This window comes from Prunus mume, linkage group LG2 (genome assembly GCF_029339155.1).
Source record: "Prunus mume cultivar Tortuosa linkage group LG2, ASM2933915v1, whole genome shotgun sequence".
In the NCBI taxonomy this organism is placed as follows: Eukaryota; Viridiplantae; Streptophyta; class Magnoliopsida; order Rosales; family Rosaceae; genus Prunus; species Prunus mume.
The window spans coordinates 10,361,672-10,383,300 of record NC_142699.1 but is presented as its reverse complement, the minus strand read 5'-3'; the positions used below and the strand labels follow the sequence as shown (position 1 = coordinate 10,383,300).

The following is a 21,629-nucleotide window of genomic DNA, read 5'->3' as shown; positions in this document are numbered from 1 at the left end:
TGGCATTGACTATATGCATGATATAGTCTAAAAAAGCTTCATAACGACTAACTTTTGAACACACTGCTCGTTTTTCAGGCCGCCTATACACTGTTGCTATTCAACTCACAAGAATGCTACTCCCTTTACAGTTAGAGTGGCAAAAATCCAGGACCAATCACTTCACAAATTAAAAATAAATTAAATAATAATATAAAAGATCTATTTGATGTTAAACAACAATTAAAACCTAAAACCTTAAGCCACCGAGCCGAGTTTAAACTGTTAAGAAATAAGTCAACAATGTATATAAAAGCTAACTATATTTAAAGAGTTTCAAGTGATAATAATAAGTACTAATATGAAATCAGAAGATCGTATATTTTGTAAGACCCCTTTTTTTTCTCTTTTTTTTTTTCTATTCTAAGTAAAACCATGTTCTTGTATAGCTGAAAATGTAAGTAAAACCATGACTACGTTCACTCTAGAACAAAACGGCTAAAACGTGATTATGCATGGGCCATCTAGAAGGAATGGGACACTTGAATTTAGTTGGTGAAGTAAGACAAAGAATCATGAGCATCATATACAGGTTCCCTTGTATTTAAACATTACATATTTGGTTGCAAAATTACATCATCACCTTCAATTGCTTGCTCTAGCTAACCTGGTTTTGTCAAGTGATGGGAAAAATCTTAGACCAGAGCACTTGGGTTTTTTTGTTGTTGCTTTTTTGTGCTCGTATTTGTGCTAATGCTCCATTAATACAGGCCTTACTATTGCATGCTCCAAAAGATTTTTAGATTTATATAGTAAGTGGACTTGCACATTATTCTGTGGAGTATATAATATTACAAGGATGAAAGTGGTCCGACTTTTAAATCCATGGTAGGTGGCCAAGAATTTCTCCATCAGTGAGACAGAACTATGAATTTATAAATAAAAAAATTGAGTGCCCTAGTCTTCTACTTTGAAGTGAGAGGAAAAACTCTGACCAAAAAAAGTGAGAGGTGAAAAAAAACCAAACCAAAAAAGAAGAGTGATTTGAATGAGAGGACCAAATTACCCTTCTTTCGGATAATGGGACATCCATTGGCCACGAGTTGTCGGTGGTTAAGTCTAAGATTGGTGTTCGTGGCTTATATGGAGCTTTTCTGGTAGTGGATGGTTTTGCTACATAATTTGAGTCATGTTTTTATTACATAATTAGATCCTTATAGCATACTAATTTTGGGTTCAGTTCACTCTTTAAATTGGAAGAGCTTGTAAGCATTGAGGCCCTTGTAAAGACCATGAATGGCACCAGATGCTGCAGCCAAGGAAAGAAGCAAGCACAGAAAGCTCAACAACTGGAGCCCAAACCATCGAATTGTTAGCTTCCCAATCTTTTTCTGCGCAATGTGCATCTCCAGTGGGATGTAGACTATAAGTGGCCAGTAGCCAATGGCTCCAAGGAGGGCAAGCATGTCTGAGAAGAAAGGCAGAGCAATGGCAACAATTGTGACCACCACCCCATAGGCTGTTCTCCATGACAGCCTAAACATGTTGATATTGAATCTGATCTTTCCAATTCTAATTGGGTTCTCTCTGTTTATGAACTTGGACTTTGGCCACCTCCTTCTAGCCAGTAATTCAACAATTCGGAAGACCGGTTGGCAAAGTACCTGCTCATGAATAACATGGCACGTTACATTTGTACAATAACAGTATTGCATATTATGTTGACAAACAGTCAATGACACGTATCGAAATAAGATTCTACGTAATTGACGGTTTAGATTGACAATATGAAAACATAGCATGCCATATTATCTGTAAAATGACAATGTTATGAACCTGATCATATATACCTGATATGCACCAACTATGTGCACCACAATAAAAACATTGGCCAGATCAACTAGCCAAAAGGCCATATCGTCTCCAAAACCAGCCAGCAGATTTTCTGGGGTCTTGTCACCAAATGCAGCATAACCCGAGGTACTACACATGATGAAGAATATTATCATAATTAACCCCCCAATTGAGACAGCCTTCTTCATCACTTTGTTCTCTGGTGGCAATGACTTGAGTGTGTCCTACATAAAAACAAAACAAATTCAATGTATAAAACTGAAACAAAACAGAAAAGGCTGAGAATTGTCTTGGCAATTGGCATGTCTTACTTGGATATCAAAAAGCACCAGAGCATATGAACAAGCAAATGCAACATCTCCAGCTGCTGCAAACATCCTCCAAATCTTATCGGATGAAGATGGGTCCACTCCTGCAACAGAGGTTTTTCCTCCATGCCCTGCTCAAGCAAATTTTTTTTATTTTTTTTATTTTTTTTTTTCAGTTTCCAGTTTTCATTTTCGGGAGATGGGTTGTAACATTTTGTTGATGGAGAACTTACCCGTTATGATTTTGGATAGGGAAAGTCCAATTCCGATAGAGGCGTAACCAAAAGACGTAATTGCTGCAAGCTTTGAGAGCCAAGAGAGCTTGTGAAAGTTTGGGAGTTGAGATAAGAGAATTTCAACAATTCCAAACCCAACCACGTGTGGAATATTGGAGAACATGCATGGGTCATCACCACCATTTTTTCGATGGCAATTCGATTTCTGTATAGCCCTGAGCATTCATATACACATATATATATAAGAACTCGAATTACAATATTGATACAGCAATATTTCTCTTCACTTTGTTGTGAGAAAATTGACTTACACCATGCTTTTAGCTGTAGTAATAGTAAAGCCGACTCCGATTGTGGCGAGATTTAAATACAACATCCATCCACAGAACTTGTACATTCTTCCACCTTATACATTAAGGAAATGAAAAGAAAAGATAAAACTAAATCTATCAACAAAATTTGACCATGAAAAATAAGAGTGTGCATACGAAATGAGTTACCTAAATAGGCTTTGACAGCTTCCATGTAAGAGTAATTTCTCTTGCCTGTAACTGGGTCTGGAAATCTATAGCAATCTGCTAAGAGAATGGCAGCATAAAGGGCAGCTAAGGTGCAAAATAAGAGAATGAAAATGCCAGCAACCCAACCAAGTTGAGCCATTGCCCATGCCAGAGAAAGCACCCCAGCACCTATTGATGTTGTGATTATATGTGCACTTGCAGTCCACACTGTCCCTATATATATAATATATTAGAGAAAAAAAAAAGGAAAATATTAATTATTTCATCATCTGCAACATGTTAAACCCTAAACCCTATGTATGTCTACAAGATGCATATAATTCCATCCTAACTTCGCTTAATTTTCGAGCCATCTCAAGGCGAATTCTATAATTTTCTTTTCAAAATATTGCCAGAACGCAATGGTTTTTTTTTTTTCTTTTCTTTTTCGGTTTGTTTGGGTTTTTGGCTTGTGTCTATCTGTTCTTTATGCATTAATAGTAGCTGTATCCCAAAGCCAAAGGATTCCAAGCTTTTGAAGATAACATTAATGGCTACATTCCATGCTTTTTTTAAGATAACAAAGGAATATAGTGAAGAAAAGAAAAAGAGTACAAGTCAAACTTGAAAACAGGAAAAAGAATGTAACCAAGTTTGAAATTTTTGCTACATTAGAAGGAGAAAGAACTTGAATTGAACTGAAAAACCATGTTGTGAAACTGGAGAAAAATCATATAATCTTCAAGCTCATGTTGTAAAAGAGAGCACATACCAGTTCTTTTGGGCTTGCCATCATCATCTACTTCTCCATCTTCCACCTTTTTGGGGGGATATTCAGAGTCACTTTCACATAATTCATTCTGAAACTCATGATCAAGCACAGTGATCACCATGTTTGCCCCAGATAGCTAGGCACCTCTTCGTCTTCGTCTTCCTCTTCCCTATAATAAATCAAATTGAGCAAAGCTAATTAAGCCAAGACCACAAAACCGCCACTCTCCCAAAAATGGCACAATGCTACACTACCTTATATTCTTTGATGAACAGATGCAAAGCCTAATTAGCCCCTCCCTTATGTTTTGATTAGCTGGGGTGGCATCGTGTTATTCGACCAATTAAGTGATTAACAACCCTACTTTTGCTGTTTTTTAATGCATGGAATCATAAATTTCATCTCTCCATGGTGGCCAGATGGAGAAAGGCGTAGTTGTAACGCTGAGACTTACTGCAGACACATGTAAGAAGTGAGAGACAGAAGAAGCAATTTCCAAATCTCAAGGCAAAAAGAACAGTCCAAAAGTGTAATAAAAGAAACAAAATAGCATTAAATTACTCTAAGAGTTAGAGAAAAAAAAGTATTTTCCTTCCTATATCACACAAAATATTAATGAGGATATTTTAGGAAGAAACAAAAAAGTATGACTTATCGAGTAAGTTATGAAAAGTTGCTTAGACCATTACAAATTTATGGACTTAGATGACATTATAAAGTAAGACTGTTTAGACGATTATAATTCACATATGTCAGGATTTGAACAATAAAGGAATGAAGAAAACAAATGAATTTCAAATGATTCCTTGCATATAGTCATTTCAAATACATCCAATGTATGTAATTTTTATTTTTGTAATAAATTTAGCATTTTTGTTAAATTCAAATTCCTCCATCCAAATCGGTGATCGGAATATGTTAATCTGTATTTTAATTATATTTTGTAATTGATTAGTTGAGGAGCTGAGTTGATAATTAGTTAAAAAAATAGTTTGATTGGCGCCAAGATTGATTAGTTAGTTAGTGGCTGCTTAGGCCAGCTAACCAGTTTATAATATCGGGTCATTATTGGATTGGTCATGTTGTAATTGAGTTGTTACTTGTTAATTGAAAGTTATTTGCAAGTGGGTATGGCTCAGTTGGTTGAGCTCTTCTATCTTCACTTATGTGGGCAGAACTTCGAAACCACCCTCTTGAATCGTTTATACTCAAAAATAAAAAATATTACTGCCTTTGCTTGAATCAAGGTCGGAGTCTATTAATTGGGCATGAATTTCTAATTTTGAAATTAAGGATCCTTTCATATTTCATCGAACCTTAACAAGCCCAAGCATGCCACTCGGCCACGAAAAAGAAACCAGGTCCAACGAGCAGAGGATCAAAAACAGAGCAAGGCCCAAACAGAGGAAACAGAACAACAAGCCCAAAGGCTGACAGAACAACAACCACGTAAGTCACTTGTTGATCGAAATTTCTACATCAGCAAGGATCATTGGAAATAAAGGAATATATATATATATATATATGTGTTATATAAAAAATATTTAAAGTGGTCTGGAAATTAAATTAATAGCCAACAGTAGCTTAACTCATTATACTTCTTAATTTTATGGGTAGTTGGCAATGGTATGAATATGAGCTTGAAGATATTAAGACAAGGTGGTGTAAATCATTATTTGAAAGGCAAAAGCTACCATGTATTGATTCTATTTTTTACATAACACTTTTACCTAATTGTAACCAAAGAAAATGACAAACCCATCAATAGTGGAAAAAAACTTTCCTACACCCGTTTTATTGTCTTCTTATCTCTCTCCTTATGTCACTCAAAAGAGGAGAGAGATATAAAAATGACAATGAAACGGGAATAAGGAAGTATTTCTCTCAATAGTGCGAATGGTGAAATTGAAATTCAACTCCTTTAATAAAGATAAGAGTTCCATGGTCCACCCATAAATCAACTACCCAATAAATCATTGTCCACAACCTCATCAAGCAAGCCTAGTTTAATTTTGGGTTCACGTCACTCTTTATATTGGAAGAGCTTGTAAGTATTGAGGCTCTTATGAAGACCATGAATGGCACCAGATGCTGCAGCCAAGGAAAGAAGCAAGCACAGAAAGCTCAACAACTGGAGCCCAAACCATCGAATTGTTAGCTTCCCAATCTTCTTTTGTTCAATGTGCATCTCCAATGGGATGTAGATTATAAGTGGCCAGTAGCCAATGGCTCCAAGAAGGGCAAGCATGTCTGAGAAGAAAGGCAGAGCAATGGCAACAAATGGGACCACCACCCCATAGGCTGTCCTCCATGACAGCCTGAACATGTTGATGTTGAAACTCATCTTCCCAATTCTAATTGGGGTCTCTCTGTTTATGAACTTGGACCTTTTCCACCTTCTTCTAGCTAATAATTCAACAATTCGGAACACCGGTTGGCAAAGTACCTGTTTAGGAATAACAACCTACGTTACATTTTGTACAATAGCAGTTTTGTATATTAGGTTGTTAAATTGTCTATCTAGACTATGTACTAAAACAAGATTTTTCCACCTAATCGATCGTTTGAATTGACAGTTTGAAAACATAATATGTTCGACTATCTACTAGAAGAAAAATATTAGGCACCTGATATGCACCAACTATGTGCAACACAATGAAAACATTGGCCATATCAACTAGCCAGAAGGCAATATCATCTCCAAAACCAGCTAGAAGATTTTCTGGGGTCTTATCTCCAAAGGCAGCATAACCCAAGGAACCACACATCAAGAACACTATAATCATAACCAAACCCCCAATTGAGACAGCCTTCTTCATCACTTTGTTTTCTGGTGGCGATGATTTTAGTGTGTCCTGATAAAAAAAAAAATTAAAATAAATCAAATGCATCCAGAATAGAAGAAAGGGCAAGAACTGACTTGGCAAATTGGCATGTCTTACTTGGATATCAAAAAGCACCAGAGCATATGAGCAAGCAAATGCAATATCTCCAGCTGCTACAAATATCCTCCAAATTTTCTCAGATGAAGATAGGTCCACTCCTGCAACAGTGGGTTTTCCTCCATGCCCTGCTCAACCAAATTTTTTATTATAATTTTATTTTCTCTGGTTTCCATTTTTCATTTTTGGAAGAGGGTTTTAACATTTTGTGGATGGACAACTTACCCGTTATGATTTTTGAAAGGGAAAGTCCAATTCCGATAAAGGCATACCCAAAGGACGTAATTGCTGCAAGCTTTGAGAGCCAAGAGAGCTTGTGAAAGTTTGGGAGTTGAGATAAAAGAATTTCAACAATTCCAAAGGCAACCACGTGTGGAATATTGGAAAACATGCATGGGGCATCACCCCCATTTTTGCGATGGCAATGCGATTTCTGTATAGCCCTAAGTACTCAAATGCACACAAGAACTCGAATTAATTATAATGCATCATATATATCTTCTCTTTGTTGTGAGAAAGTTAACTTACACCATGCTTTTTGCTGTAGTGATGGTAAAGCCGACTCCAATTGTAGCGAGATTTAAATACACCATCCATCCACAGAACTTGTACAATATTGTTCCACCTTATACATTAACGAAATAAAAACATAAAATCTGTCAACAAAAACTGACCATTGGAAAATAAGAGAGCGAGCATATATATCCGAAATGAGTTACCTAAATAGGCTTTGACAGCTTCCATGTAAGAGTAATTTCTCTTGCCTGTAACGGGGTCTGGAAATCTATAGCAATCTGCTAAGAGAGTGGCAGCATAAAGGGCAGCTAAGGTGCAAAACAACATGGTGCAAATGCCAGCAACCCAACCAAGCTGAGACATTGCCCATGCAAGGGAAAGCACCCCAGCACCTATTGATGTTGTGATTATATGTGCACATGCAGTCCACACAGTCCCTGCAAATATATACATAAACACACATACACATATAACGGACAAAAATGAATAAATATTACTTATTTCATCTGCAACATGTTGAACCTCAACATGTTTTGTTTTCATTTTTCTCTTTTTCTGAGTTCATATAAGTCTATAATTTTGCTTTTCAAAATATTGCCAAAACACCCAAGAGGTTTGGTCCAGTGGATAAAAGCTGACTAGGTCCACAAGTTCGGTAATGCCTCTAAGTACTATCCTTAAGGAGGTCAGGGGTTCGAGTCTTGTAAAGTACCTCCCGAAGAAAACTTCCTGTAAATAGTGACCCGGCTCAGAGTGGTAGCCCACTAACTATCATTTTCCAGAGGGAAAAAAATATTGCCAAAATGCGTTGCTTTTTCTTTTTTCTTTTGGGGCTTGTCTTCCTTTTCTCTTATGCATTAATAGCTGTATCGCAAAAGCCAAAGGAAAAACAAAAAGAACACGACCAAAAAAAAAAAAAAGTTTCATTCAAGACGTTGGATATTAATTTCTATGCGATGCCGTGAAGATAGTTCAATTCAAATTGGTCCATGAGCATGAAGAAAACCCTTTGTAAAAGACAGAAAAAACATATATTTTCTTCATGCTCATGGACCAATTTGAACCCACGTTCGGTTAAACATCAAAGACATTTTCACCAAATTTGTATATTTTGGTCACATCTTTAATATCGTAGGTTTTTTTTTTAGGATGATTTCCTTGCTATCTTTTGTATTTTTTTATAGTGTTTCTATTTTATATAAGAGTACTACTATTTCCATCTACATGTCTTATTTCTCCACCCACTTTATTCTTCAAAATTTTAAAAATAAATTTACCTCTTTGTAAAATGACTTTTGATGACAAATTTACAACCCAACTCTGTCTCACTCACACGCTCCCACACCCATAATTTTTTTTTTAAACCCACGCCCATCTTCATACCAAGCCCACCAAACACCTAACCACCATTAGCACAACCCATTGTCCGTCCCTTTACCCAATATTCAGAACCATTTGGAAGAACCCACCATCCCTTCCTCCCTTCTCCATTGTCCCTCCCTCATACCCCACCCACCCTCCCTACAATTTCTCAGCACAAAGTAGAAAATGAAAGAAGCCAGTGCAAAGGCATTGGGAGGAGAGGTGGGGGTGGGAGGTGAGGGTGGCTGCAGATGGGAGGAGAGGTGGTTGTGGGTGTGATGGTTATGGTGTTGACTGTTGGGTTTTCGTGAGAGGAGGGGTTTGGGGGAGGGTGACTGGGGCGGGGGATGGAATAGAATTTTCTTTTGGTAATGGCAAATATGAAAATACGATTAAAGAGTATTTTATGACTAATGATCGGTGTATAGATAAGTTTGTGATTTTTCAAATTTACATGATGGGTGAGAAAATAAAGTGGGTAAAAAAATAGGACAAAGATATGGAAATAGAGTATTCTCCAACAAAAAGAAAAAGGAACTAGATTGTACACGATTTTTTGTTTTAAATAAAGTTTTTTTTTATAGAGAAAAGATGATATAAGATAATGATTATAATCAGTTAAGTCTCCCCAAGTCTTCCTCAGCCCAAAGACAATAAAAAATAAAATAAAATAAAAGCTTTCGTGTGTGTTAAAGAGAGAAATAAGGAGAGCACATACCAGTTCTTTTGGATTTGCCATCATCATCTACTTCTCCATCTTCGACGTTTCTCGGAGGATATTCTGAACCAGACTCACATAACTCAATCTGAGTTTGATGATCAAGCACAGTGTTCACCATGTTTGCCCTAGCTAGCTAGCTAGACAGCTCTTCCTCTTCCTCACGACAACAAGTCAAATTAAACAAAGCCTAAATAAGCCAAGTTAATTTGATCAGCGGCTAAAAAAACAAAAGTCTGTGGAAAATGATATGATTATCTCCAAGACCACAAAACCCTCCCCCACTCTCCCAATCCCAACAATGTCGAATGGCTTTTGGCCTTCTTTTATGGACAGATGCAAATTCCCCTCTCTTATCTTTTAATCAACTGATGTGGCATCGTGTTATTGGAGCAGAGTCGTTAACAACCATGCTTCTGCTGCTGTGTTTGCATGCATGAATTGATTTCACAAATTTCATGTCTCCTTGGTGGCTACATGGAGAAAACAGTTCGATTATAGCCGAGTCTTATCAAAGACACATGAAAGGCCACTAAATTCTGTCTGTGTGCAGTTTTACCGCATTTTACAGTTCTTTGCTGTTTTGGATCACTAATTTTTATTTTATTTTATACAAGTGATATTGGAGAAGTTAGATTCAATAGAAAATTTTGGGATAAGTCCAAAATTAAGAACATAAGTTGGGTTTAACCCTCACATTTGCTGCAGTTGATGTAAGTCCTTTGACTTTTCTGCCAAATAGGATTACATTCATTTTTTGAATTTTCTAATATAAATCGATTATTTTTTTATTTTTAAATTATCTTGTTATTCCTATTATGCCCCTGAAGTATAAATTGTGAAGAAATTAATTTATAGTACAATAATGACGAGATTTTATTATAATTTTAATATAGTGATATACATAGGTTAATAAATCCCATAACCATTGCACGTTTTTCTGTCTTGGCTCTTTGTCTCCATTTTAATTCTTAGGTCTTTTTAGTTTTAGACATTTTTTTTTCTTCCTCCTTTCTTTGTTCTCCATCTTCATCTTTTCTTCATCTAAAATTTTTTGCTTTTTCCAAAATGTTAATATACATATTCTTCTTCTTCTCCTTCTTTGTTCTCCATCTTCATCTTTTCTTCATCTATTTTTTGCTATGTTAATGTATCTATCTTCTTCTTCTAGGTACCTAGGTAGATAATTGGTGCATTCCATATTGTACCTATTATATGGATTAATTTAGGTTGTACTAATACTAACAGAACATTGTCTTTGTTGGGTTTTTTTTTTTTTTTTTCATCAGAATAGGTATATCATATTTTCTTTTTTAATCTAAATTTTTTTATATGCTTATGGCATTTGTAGGTACCTAAGTTTACCTTATTGTGTAGGTAAGGTAACATATGTATATTTTTCTATGCTCCCGACTTGAGGTATAGTAGGTGTTTTAGTTTATGCACATGAGTTTAGGTAACAATTTATTTATTTCTTTTTTGTTCATCTCTTATGGTATATTATATACTCTTGTAGATATATTATCCTATGGTGTAGGTGTGTTGTCCTGTTGCCTATTGCATAGGTGTATATGTGTTATTTTCTAATTTTTGACAATGTGTAATAGTATTTTAAGTACTTTTTTTTTTTTATATAGGTAACATACAATTTTATCTGTCTATTTTTTATATATGACTTATAGGTAGTCTTCTAAATTATGTTCCTAACTTATAGGTAGTTTTCTAATTTATGTTCCTAACTTATAGGTAACACTAGTTATCACTCAATTTTTTTCGTTGCTAATAATAACATTATTTACTTGTATGTCAAGGACATAATTTCATGTGGGTGCTTGTCTAATCGATTGGTATAATATGTGGGACTTTACTTTTCATTGATTAAATTGTATTTTATCCATATATTAGGTAAATATTATTAAGAAAATAATTCAAAATTTAAATTTTGAAATTCAATTACAAGGAAATAATGCATTAAATTTATATTTTCAATGTGTTTTCCTTATTTATATTAAAGGGTAGAATGGACATTGCAAAAAACGTAATAAATGTTAAAGGACCTATATCTAAAACCCAAAACGCGTGGACTAAACCTAATGATAACTAATAGTTTTGGACCTAGATCTAAGAAGCCCTAGATTCAAACACATAATCTCGGGTGCAGAGTATATTCTTAACCCCTTGAGCTTTTTTTATTATTTTATTTTATTAAAGGCCAAAGGCCAAAGGCTAATGACTTTATTCATCAATAGAATGTAAAGAACGCAAATCATTCTGAAGGTAAGAGTGAAGCCAGCTAGGCCCCTCTTCCATCCAATAACATATCTCATTACAAGATAAAGCAAATTTTGCTAATTGGTGAGCCACAAAATTACATGTACGAGATTGGTGTTGCACGGATACAAATATGAAACGACAGAGTAACTTTTTCAGTTCCTCTATCAACTCTCCTTCTATGCTCATGTCAAATTCAGTTCGGTTTATGGCTTTAATCACCTCCAAGCAATCACTTTCAATAATCATCCTTGTGAATCCTGCATCAATTGCCATTTGACAACCTGCAATCATAGCCAAGGCTTCAAAAGCCTTAGGGGAAAGACACCTAATTAACGGTTTAGCCATGGCACCCATTAATTCCCTATTGGCATTTCGGACTACTGCTCCTAGCCCCATCTTTCTATCAGCCACACAACATGCCTCATCAATATTTAATTTCAGCAAGTCCCCCTCAGGAGGTTTCCAACAAGAAGTAGCAACATGGCGAGGTAACGTAGGCGATAGACATAGATCAACAAAATCCTTATAAAAGACTAGTGATGTGTCATAAATTGCAAAATGATCTCTTATTACGCCTCCATGGAGACTCTTGTTTCTTTCAGCCCAAATCATCCAACCTATCACTGCGAATAAACATAAATCCTCCTCCTAAAAAGTAGTACGAACATGGTAGAAGAGATCCATTAAAGAACATACTCATTGTGTTCCAACTAGTTGACAGAAAAGGGAACACTTCCAAACCTGTCGTGCAAACTTACAAGACCACAACGCAAGCACCAAATCTTCATCAGCTCTCAAACAATGAGTACATACACCTGAGAATATCACATGTTGACGTGCAAGTCTTAACCCGCTTGAACTATTAGTCACAATTTGTCAAAACTTAAGTAGGCTAGCTACTACTCGGCCAATAGAAGAAACAGGCCCAACTAGTTGATGATCAAAACAGGGTAAAAACAGAGCAAGAGGCCCAAACATAGGAAAACAGAACAGCAAGCCCAAAGGCCCCAGAGAGAGCAACAGCTACGTTGTCCTGTGGTGAATGTAGTTTATATTTTCTTATATTATTGTGTGTCGGTCGGTATCGTGCCACTTATTTTTGTTAGGCGAAATTTTATAATTTCACAAGGCAAAAGCTACAATTCATGATTTCACTTTTTACATGACGCTTTTACCTTTACCTTATGCTACCAATGGCAAAATTAAAATACAATAAACTAAAAATCTCTATAATAAAACTACAATTTCATATGCAACTTGAAATCGAAACAAGAATGAATGAGAGTACGAAAGAGTCGGGATAAGAAGGAATCATTCTCATTGGACTCCTAATTGACCATTTCTACCGTAATACCAATATCACCTTCCCTAAGGAGTCTCATTCTTGATCTTAAGTAGATCCCTCGTGGGTTTTCATTCCCAAAGTGTTAGTGAATGCTAGGAATGACTCACAATGTTTAATCCAGTTCATCTCAACATGAGAAAAAATTCTCCAATTTCACGTTAATAAACATGTCAGAATTCAAGTTAACAATAGGCTCAACGCAGAAGTAGCTTAATGTTTAATTAAGCCCAACCCAGCCTGCTAAGCCACTTTAAACCAAACATAGTTTAATCGCATGTGACAGAGAGTGTCAATCTTCTTTTTTCTTTCTTTTTATGTTGAGGACGTTTTTTATTAAGAGGGACGATAATATACTAAACTCATATACACTATACAGATACTAGGACTCGAATCTATAATCTTAGGAGAACAATTGCTCCAAACCACTATATTATTAAGTCTTGTGTAGTGGCAATCTTCTTCTTTATTTGTTGTTTTTTTTTTTTTACGAATCCCAAAAGGCATAAACCTGATATTTCAACAAGAAAAAGGAGATACAGAAAACACAAATTCAAATTACAGTGATCTTCAAAAACCCTTAATATACAAGATTTAATTAGGCCATTAACTAGAAATAAAAAGATAAAACTTAATGGGGAACCCCTTAATTATGCAGAGCTTCATGCCATTATATCATATGGAACTTAATATCTTCCCTCAGGAACTGCCTCATTTCCCAACTACCATTGGAGTATCAAGTGGTGTCTTTTCATGGTGACTGCTGCTAACTGAAAACAGGCAAACTTCCATTATAAACTATAACTCTAAAAAGGCTCTAGCCATGAAAACTAATTTGACACTTAGAACAAAATAATAATTATGAGATTATAAACAAATAAAAAATAAAAAAGTAGGCTCACGTTTTAGAGTGGAAAGCTCTGAGCTCTTCAGCACGCGCAGTCTTTTCGCAGTGGATACAAACATACTGCAATTATAAATTAAATAGAATAAAATGAGAACCATAAATCACAAAATAAATCTCCAGCAACAGCTATAATTTTACAAGGTATACAATAAAATATTATGATTGCTTACTTCCATGGGACATCACCAACAAGCATCCTGTCTCCTTCATGATCCTCATAGAGCAGAGTATATTCCCCATTGCCATGAGTTATTGATTTGGTCTCTCCCTTCTTGTCTTCTTTTTCCACATCAGAACAAACCCTTTGGGCTAAAAATTGAAAGAAAATTTTTTATTTATTTATAAATTGCTTATATAAACCAAAATAAATGCAAAATAATTTTCCATGATGCCTGAGTTTGTTGAACAGAATTTAACCTGCAAGAAGACCTTGGAAGAGTTCATCTATGGCAAGGGAGAGTTTCTCATAACTGTCATAGGCTTTGAGGTTGATTTTTCTTCCAATGGGAACCCCTTCCATGTTGATCTTTACAAACATATGAGGCTTGGAATTAGTATCAGATTTTCCACTGCTCCCGTCCTGCAGAATTTCATTTGGTGACTCAGAATTCGGGGGCTTCGAAAAGCTTGATTTGCTGCTTGCAAGATTTTTCCTGGATGAACGGACTGGAGGCCACCCTACAACTGCAGCTTGTGCAATTCTGGTTTTACTGGAATTAAGCAAAGCAAAAGAAATAAATATATATATATATATGAACATGGCTTTTACTGAAACATTTCTATTAAAACAGTCAATTAACTCAACAAAAAGATCTTAATCTAAATTAAGTAGGTGGTTGTAACTTATACTTAATCTAAATTATGGTTAATTGAAGCAAATAAAGCAAGAAAAGCTGAGAGTACCTTTTCTGATCAGAGCCATGAACTGCAGCAGGATTTGTAAACTCTGAAGCAATAGCAGGATCTGAACATGCCTTCTTATCTGAGTTGTGGAACTCTGCCACTCCAGGGGTGCAGGGTTTGGAAATCATTGGACACTGAAAATGGGAAGGCTTAGGGTTTTGGTGGCACTGACTGCTGGGAGCAGAGTTTGTCAACCACTTGCTCTCTCTCTCTTCTTTTTTCTCTTTAAAAGTTTCATGGCAGACTCTTTTGGGTTCATGAGAAATATTGTTGTTGATGATGATGCAACCAAGAGAGAGAAGAGACTGGTCTTCTCCTGGAGGACCAAGCCTCAGCTCCAGCTTTTTGTCTTCAGATGCAACATAGCTTCTCTTATTATACAACTGACCCATTTCCGAAGCATGCAACAAAAGCCTCAAGAAATTAGAAACTTGGGTTCACTTGAAACTTGGAAAACAGCATGTAAGAATGAACCCCAAGGAAAAATCAGTTGCAGACCAGAGTGCTTGTATGTGGAGATATATAGCAAATTATTTTCTTCCAATCAGCTCCTCTTTTGGAGACCCAATATTGAGTATAGAGCACATGCAATAAAAGGAAAATGGTTGGGTGGGAAGATTCCTTGTCTCAAATTTTACACTCAAAACAGAAAAATATAGAGATGTTCAAAACCAAGTAACAACCGTGTAGGTGGAATATGTGGCCGGTCACATAGACATGACACTGTGACACATGACCGAGACAGCATTTCAGCTCAAAATACTCAATGTGCCTATATGTGTGGTGGGTGTTTCAGAGAGAGAGAGAGAGAGAGAGAGAGAGTCTGCGAATTATTCTTTTCCTTGAAAAAAGGAAAAGAAAGAAAAAACACATGCTTATAATTTCATCTGGGAGCCACCCAACTTGGCCAAGGCCTCGGTACTTTCTGTTGCTATTTTTTCTGATAATGCATGCCACATGTCATAAACTAGCGTTTCACAGATGAGTTAAAAACTAAGTGTTAACCTTGATTAGATGAAAATAATACATGCACTTCAAATTTGATCAAATTTTAAGTTGTCCCTATCAAATTTAAAGACCTCTCAGTTTAACACTGCATTAAAAGAAAGGGCTAGTGTGGACTTGGGATTAGAATGAAGCAACAGTCAAATAAGTGCAGCCATAGCATTATCTTGTAATTCATGGAGAAGACTTCCTAGTCACTAAAAAGTAGTGGTCCTTTCACTCCCACTAGCTGAAGGATAAAGCCAAGTCAAGCAAACATTTGCTTGTAAATATCCTTGCATGCACTGAGATCTAACAACCTGGTTAAGGTGATTTAAGAGTGCCATAATTGTGTTTTGCAATAGCTTTCAGGCATGCTCTGCATTTGATGGGTTGGTGGGGGAAGCCTAGCTTTAAGGAAACTTCATTGTTTTGAAGTTCGGCTTTGATTTCTTTCTTTTTGTATATAAGCGACAGTTTAAATTACAGGGAAATGAAGTTTCTCTCACACACATTACTAAAGTGTCAAAAAAGTTTGAACATAAGATCACTGATTTGTAAAACAATGCGCTTTTCTTTTTTAAAAAGAAGCAACTGACCATGAAATGTTCAATATCATGTTCAATGAATATAGAATTGAACATAAGGCAAGTCATGATGATCATCATTGGCAAGGCCACCCTTTTGCAATTGCCATCTCTAGTGGCTAGTGGTGGGCCCCCACATCCCACTAATATAAGAGATTGATCATCACTGCCCTCAATCAGTCAATCAAATCCTGATAAATCCCAACTTCACTTTATACCCTTTTTGCTTTCCTACCTCTCTCTCTTGTTCCCCTTCATTATTCTTCACTTCTTTGATTGTTGTTATCATTACAAGTTTTTCTGCGCTCTAAACAAACCAACCAAATAAAAAAACCAAAACACGCTCTTGGGTTACTGATTGCCTTACAGATTTTGGGGCATGTCATTTCATCCTATTCTTGTTCTTTTTGATTCATGATATGCACCAAATTCTCTATCATGGTGATTGTGATAAATAGAAGGCCTGGAATATTTTGCCTTTTTATAATGACTGACATTGAAAAAACAAACAAAAGAGGCCAACATAAATAGATGTATTATTAATATAATTCAGAAGTGTAGCATCTGCATTATTGGTACACTAAGATTCAGATTTTTTTGGAACATAACTTCTATGGCCCCAACCAAAATTAAAAAACTGCATAATATTCCTTCTGCTTAACTTGATATTTTAATGGTGCCCTCTATAACCCTAGGAGCCCACAAAATGGCCAAATGGTGCTGCCGCTGATAGTTCTTTCTCCATGCTATCAACTTGGCACCTCAGGCAATCTGTTGCCACTCAGACACGTCGTACCAGTCCTGCTTGTTTCCTCAACTATACAGATTGCAGATATACAAGGCACATAAGAAACCGACATAATTTTTTTTGCGCAAAGAAAAAAAAAATATTAAAGAACAAATGCATCTGCTAGTTAGTTACCTGAAAGTAAGATTCAAGTTGGATCCTCAAGGTGTGGTGCTCTTGTTTCACTCTCTGGAAAGCCCAGAAGCAGCTGCAAAATCAAACATAAATTCATAATGAGGTCGCATCAAGGAGAGAAAGAACTACAACATTGATTGGTACATGTTTATACATGACATATATATCTTACCCTTCAGCATTTCCTGCCGAACAAAATTCCTTAAATTGGGAGCATTCATTCTTCACCTTTATAGCTCCAATGCTGTTAGAAATCTAGCTTTAATGAGCACATTGGAGGAGCAATATATTTACTCAAGTTGATGTTAAAATGAAAGCAAGTAGTATTGGGTTTTTTTTTCCTTTGGGTACCTTGAGCTACTACCCTTGAACTGGTGCATGTAATCATCCAGCTTGCCAAAATCAATAGATCTACTCTGCCTGCAGAAATCAATATACAAATGAAGTTCATTTTATTACTCGTCATATTTATTATCGATAATAGAAACACAGCGCACGACGACAAACTGGGAGTATGAATAGTGACTGCCAACACATATATAACTAAGACTATTGTTTTACTTACATGGTTTGTTCAATTTTTTGGAACAGTCTAGCTGAGTCTTTGTAGAACAATGTCACAATTTCCTCCACAAAATTTGGGTTAGCATCGTCTTCCAAATCCTCCAGCTGTACGAATTGCTGTGAATCCAGGAACTGCTGCAACATTTGAACCAAACACATTGAGAAGATGAAGTAGTTGCACAATTTCAAAAAAAGTAATACCAAATACATCAGCTTAATTATTACACCAACTTTATTAGTTTCTAATATTTTTCAAAAACATAACGTTGAAATGGGCTAAATGGGTAACGTGTGGCTAATGTTATACATTTAAATTTGGGCCTCGGTGTTGTATTAAACAAAATTTGGGCCTTGGTTTTTACTGACCCATTTCTAACCCTACCTGTATGCTAAAACAGAGCAATACCTACCCGGATTGTTTTCTGCAACACCACCGCTGGTTTAATTCCATTTCTTAATCTTTAAAAAGATAGAAAATTCTACCGACAGGTCTAACTCAATAGAAAAGTGTCAAACTCCTATGACACTTTAGTATAGTGTGTGTGAGAAACTCGGTCGCTTGTATTCTAAAAAATAATAAATAAATAAATCCTATGAGTGGAAATGCAAATATCAAAGTCAGCCAACCACATTTTGTGAAAACATGAAAAGTGTCCGTGCAGAGCATACGGCATGCAGTTTCAAGATGTTAATGGCCTCAGAATGGTTCTGAAACAGGAAAAAAAAAAAAAAAAAAAGGAGAAGCAAATTATAAAAACCTGCTCAAACAGAGAGCTTCTCTTGATGGCAACCTGGCGTTGCAATTGGTTTCTGTCCATTCTCTTGGGAAAATCTTAACGTGAAAAAGAGGCAACGACAATGAATTTGAAAACCCCAAAGTGAAATATCTCCTTTCAGAAGTAGGGTAGAGGAGAGAACTCAACAATGGCTTATATTTAGCAAACATGGCAAGCCAACGTATATATACGTATATAGGTTTTGGGTAAAGACTGAATAAGGCACAAAAAAAATCAAGGAGGGGTAGGGTTGGGGGGTTACGTGTCAGGCAAAATATCTTTGCTTGTTTTATCCAATTTGGTTTTGGTTTTTTTTTTTTCGGTTACATTGGGAAGAAAGAAACCCTGGAATTTCGATCATGGGTGTCAAGCATAGGTAAAGGGGGAGGGCCACAATCACTGGGTAACCCAGCTAGACCAATTTGGTTTTGTTTGTTTTTTTATTTTTAATAGAAAATTTTGGTTTTGGTTTTGATTGTGGAAGATATGCATGATTTAATGTCTTCATTTCAATTAAGATGTAATCTCTGATTAGGATTAAAGAAACCTTCTCGCATAATTGTGGAAAGAAAGCTAACACTGCATTGGCAAGTTCGATAATCTTGCGCCTATTTAAGTAAAATCCTAAACACCCTAAATACGTTAAGATTGAAAATCACATAAAGGGAACTTATGCCTCAGTTGTTTTTAAATAACTTCCATATAAATTAAAATAAATAATTTCCAGTCAAACTCATTGTAACCAACAATATTGGAAGAAGAGGAATCGAAGACCTCGGTGCAGAGGTAAATGCTCTTAGGCCTCGTTTGAGATTGCTTTTTTTCACTAAAAACCTACTTCACTTTAAAGTTAAACAATTTAAGGTGTTTGGTAAGAATAAAATATCCCGATTATTTTAAAAGCAGTGACTTTTTGACAGTAGCTTTTAAAAGCAGAGTTATGGGTTGCTTTTCAAAGTGCTTTCAAAATAAGCAGAGATGAATCTTTAATGAATTTTTTTAATTACCAAAGTACTATCATTCATTTTAAAAAATAACACCACCTCCACTTCCACATCCAACTCCACCACTTACACCACCACATTCACTACCTCCACAACCACCCCCACCACCACCGCCACCACCACCACCACCACCACCAACTCCACCTTCACGTCCACCACAACCATTACCACCACCACTACCACCACCACCAACTCCACCTTCACCTCCACCTCCACCATTACCACCACCACCATCACCAACACTACCACCACAACCACCACCACCACCACCAACTCCACCTTCACTTCCACCACTGCCACCACCACAACCATCACCTCCTCCAAAACCTCCACAACCAACACCACCATCACCACCATGTTGCCACCTCCACCACCATGCTGTCATTATCACCACCTCCACAAGCGCCATCCCTACCACCACCACTACCACAACCACAACCACCAACTCCACCTTCATCACCACCACCACCTTCACTCAATCACTACCACTACTACAACATGATTAGTACATAACACTTTTAACATCATATCTATTTTAGTCATTATTCATAGTTACAACAATTTTATATTAAAACTTACCAAACGGTTTTGATACTGTTTTTTGTACTAACAGCACTTTAAAAATATTGTTTACCAAACATGGAGTTGCTTTACTTTACAACTAATTATTTTTAAAGCATAGCAGAAGCAGCTTTTTTTAAAAGTGACAGTAATCCCAAACTAAGTCTTAATCACTTGAGTTATAAGCCCCTTATATAGCAACTTCTCAACGTTATTGGATTGCGAATTAAACCTTTATCATTTAAATGACTAGAATTTTAGCTCTAATGGTTACACCTGTGTATATGAATGAAATGAAGTTATTAAATTGTTCGTTTGATCTAGTATCATTCAGTCCCTACTTTGTTAATGAAGATCCTGAGTTTGAATCTCATGGACATGAACACAATTGTTCCCCAAAAAAAAAGAAAAAAAGAAAACAATGATTCACAAACTAAATTATCTTAAAAATAATATATATTTTTCTTTTTATTGGGGAAATGTGATGATAAATACAGCTATATATGTCCCATTGAGGAAGCGTGTCGCACAGACAATGGGCGGTAGAGAGCACACGCACACATGCAGCCTGAGCTGGCTTTGTATGTTTGCAGGATTTCCCATGCCATGTAAATGCAACTTTGGATTGGAACAAATCCTAGAATCTTTTTTTCTCTCAACGATGTGGATTGGGATCGCCACATGAACGTCTCAGAAATTCACAAAAATACTCCCACTTCCACACGTAACAAGAGCTACTCCCAAAGTTCCCAGGTGCTTATTCCATCTGTCCCTCATCTCTCTTCTCATCCTCATTCTTGCTTGGATGGAATTTTTTTTTCTGTTTCATTGGGTGGGACTTGGGACTGGGACTCAAAGGAAGCAAAAAGAGTAGGTCAAGCAAATCATCGAGCATACGCTGTACGCAACGAAATGCGGAATCAAACCAAACCAAACACATTGGTTTGGTTCGGTTATGCAACTAGTTTGAGGTCAAAATCAAACCAATACGAACCGTGACACTAGATTGGGTCCATGTATGGTTTACTGGCTCCCAACCCTAGCCTTACTGATAATACAAACTAGTTTGTATTTCAATATTATGAGTATGACTGAGTAATGATTCAAGGGAAATTTTGCAATAGATGACGTGTGGGAAGGGTCACAGATTTTCACTGAACTACCCAAGGGAATCAACTCCAGCTTTCTTTTACAAGGCACTCAATATCAAATCTTTATTATTCTATTGACGTATACAAATAGGGATAAAGTATAAATGAATATAGCCATAATATATAACCAATAATGCTTAGAGTAGTATATACTAAATAATGATTGAGATGAGAATATAAACCTTTCAGAATAGCAAAGCAGTGTCACAGTGGTCCTTGTCATGTCTTTCTCTGTCTCTGCAATTCTCAGAAAAATATTAAAAGGAAATGGAAGAAAGAAGAACAGAGAGGAAACGCACCCTTTATTCTCTTGCCACATGAGAGAGAGAGAGAGAGAGAGATTTTAAGAGTGGCATTGACCTCTCACCGTCTTTGTCCGTAATTTTGCAGATGCGTGGTCACAGCTCCTCTTTTGTAAAGAAAACAAGGCCATGGTGGACCGAAGGGGAAGGGAATATGAGATTATG

The 21,629-nt window shown here is 36.3% G+C and overlaps 4 protein-coding genes across 7 annotated transcripts; all 4 read right to left on the bottom strand.

Moving 5' to 3' along the window:
• Positions 1–894: 894 nt before the first annotated feature.
• Positions 895–4,096, bottom strand: LOC103320252 (amino acid permease 8-like). Of its 2 annotated transcripts, XM_089044713.1 has the most exons (8): positions 3,904–4,096; positions 3,650–3,818; positions 2,878–3,111; positions 2,689–2,782; positions 2,375–2,592; positions 2,145–2,272; positions 1,830–2,057; positions 895–1,643 (listed from the first exon to the last, which is right to left on the bottom strand). In XM_089044713.1, the coding sequence occupies exons 2-8, from the start codon at positions 3,768–3,770 to the stop codon at positions 1,221–1,223; spliced, it is 1,446 nt and encodes a 481-aa protein (XP_088900839.1). In that variant the 5' UTR covers positions 3,771–3,818; positions 3,904–4,096; the 3' UTR covers positions 895–1,220. The 2 variants fall into 2 exon arrangements, with proteins under 2 accessions (XP_088900839.1, XP_088900840.1); XM_089044714.1 differs by lacking the exon at positions 3,904–4,096 and having other exon boundaries at positions 3,650–3,876.
• A 1,228-nt stretch (positions 4,097–5,324) lies between these two features.
• On the bottom strand, positions 5,325–9,458 carry LOC103320293 (amino acid permease 8-like). 2 transcript variants are annotated; one of them, XM_008221958.3, is made up of 7 exons: positions 9,188–9,458; positions 7,311–7,544; positions 7,120–7,216; positions 6,817–7,034; positions 6,592–6,719; positions 6,277–6,504; positions 5,325–6,095 (listed from the first exon to the last, which is right to left on the bottom strand). In XM_008221958.3, the coding sequence occupies exons 1-7, from the start codon at positions 9,306–9,308 to the stop codon at positions 5,673–5,675; spliced, it is 1,449 nt and encodes a 482-aa protein (XP_008220180.2). In that variant the 5' UTR covers positions 9,309–9,458; the 3' UTR covers positions 5,325–5,672. The 2 variants fall into 2 exon arrangements, with proteins under 2 accessions (XP_008220180.2, XP_088901194.1); XM_089045068.1 differs by lacking the exon at positions 6,277–6,504 and having other exon boundaries at positions 5,550–6,095.
• Positions 9,459–13,340: 3,882 nt separating this feature from the next.
• Positions 13,341–15,256, bottom strand: LOC103320251 (auxin-responsive protein IAA26-like). Its single transcript, XM_008221896.3, has 5 exons — positions 14,614–15,256; positions 14,128–14,420; positions 13,881–14,019; positions 13,706–13,770; positions 13,341–13,573 (listed from the first exon to the last, which is right to left on the bottom strand). The coding sequence occupies exons 1-5, from the start codon at positions 15,003–15,005 to the stop codon at positions 13,515–13,517; spliced, it is 948 nt and encodes a 315-aa protein (XP_008220118.2). The 5' UTR covers positions 15,006–15,256; the 3' UTR covers positions 13,341–13,514.
• A 1,441-nt stretch (positions 15,257–16,697) lies between these two features.
• On the bottom strand, positions 16,698–18,611 carry LOC103320292 (histidine-containing phosphotransfer protein 4-like). Of its 2 annotated transcripts, none has more exons than XM_089046348.1 (6): positions 18,429–18,611; positions 17,672–17,802; positions 17,458–17,526; positions 17,279–17,350; positions 17,107–17,179; positions 16,698–17,001 (listed from the first exon to the last, which is right to left on the bottom strand). In XM_089046348.1, exons 1-6 carry the CDS (start codon positions 18,486–18,488, stop codon positions 16,966–16,968), a joined length of 441 nt encoding a protein of 146 aa, XP_088902474.1. In that variant the 5' UTR covers positions 18,489–18,611; the 3' UTR covers positions 16,698–16,965. The 2 variants fall into 2 exon arrangements, with proteins under 2 accessions (XP_088902474.1, XP_008220179.3); XM_008221957.3 differs by having other exon boundaries at positions 17,672–17,805; positions 18,429–18,610.
• Between the last annotated feature and the right edge of the window lie 3,018 nt (positions 18,612–21,629).

Coding starts and splice junctions, on each gene's coding strand:
- LOC103320252 (XM_089044713.1), bottom strand. CDS start 3,770: ATGGTGATCACTGTGCTTGATCATGAGTTTCAGAATGAATTATGTGAA. Junction 2,783..2,877: donor AGCTGTCAAAGCCTATTTAG/GTAACTCATTTC, acceptor TTAATGTATAAG/GTGGAAGAATGTACAAGTTC. Junction 2,058..2,144: donor TGGTGCTTTTTGATATCCAA/GTAAGACATGCC, acceptor GTTTTTATGTAG/GACACACTCAAGTCATTGCC.
- LOC103320293 (XM_008221958.3), bottom strand. CDS start 9,308: ATGGTGAACACTGTGCTTGATCATCAAACTCAGATTGAGTTATGTGAG. Junction 7,545..9,187: donor TGGCAAATCCAAAAGAACTG/GTATGTGCTCTC, acceptor ATATATTTGCAG/GGACTGTGTGGACTGCATGT. Junction 6,720..6,816: donor CCTTTCAAAAATCATAACGG/GTAAGTTGTCCA, acceptor TTGGTTGAGCAG/GGCATGGAGGAAAACCCACT.
- LOC103320251 (XM_008221896.3), bottom strand. CDS start 15,005: ATGGGTCAGTTGTATAATAAGAGAAGCTATGTTGCATCTGAAGACAAA. Junction 14,020..14,127: donor CTTCCAAGGTCTTCTTGCAG/GTTAAATTCTGT, acceptor TTCAATTTTTAG/CCCAAAGGGTTTGTTCTGAT. Junction 13,574..13,705: donor AGAGCTTTCCACTCTAAAAC/GTGAGCCTACTT, acceptor GCCTGTTTTCAG/TTAGCAGCAGTCACCATGAA.
- LOC103320292 (XM_008221957.3), bottom strand. CDS start 18,488: ATGGACAGAAACCAATTGCAACGCCAGGTTGCCATCAAGAGAAGCTCT. Junction 17,806..18,428: donor GAAGCTCTCTGTTTGAGCAG/GTTTTTATAATT, acceptor CAAATGTTGCAG/CAGTTCCTGGATTCACAGCA. Junction 17,002..17,106: donor AACTTGAATCTTACTTTCAG/GTAACTAACTAG, acceptor CAATCTGTATAG/TTGAGGAAACAAGCAGGACT.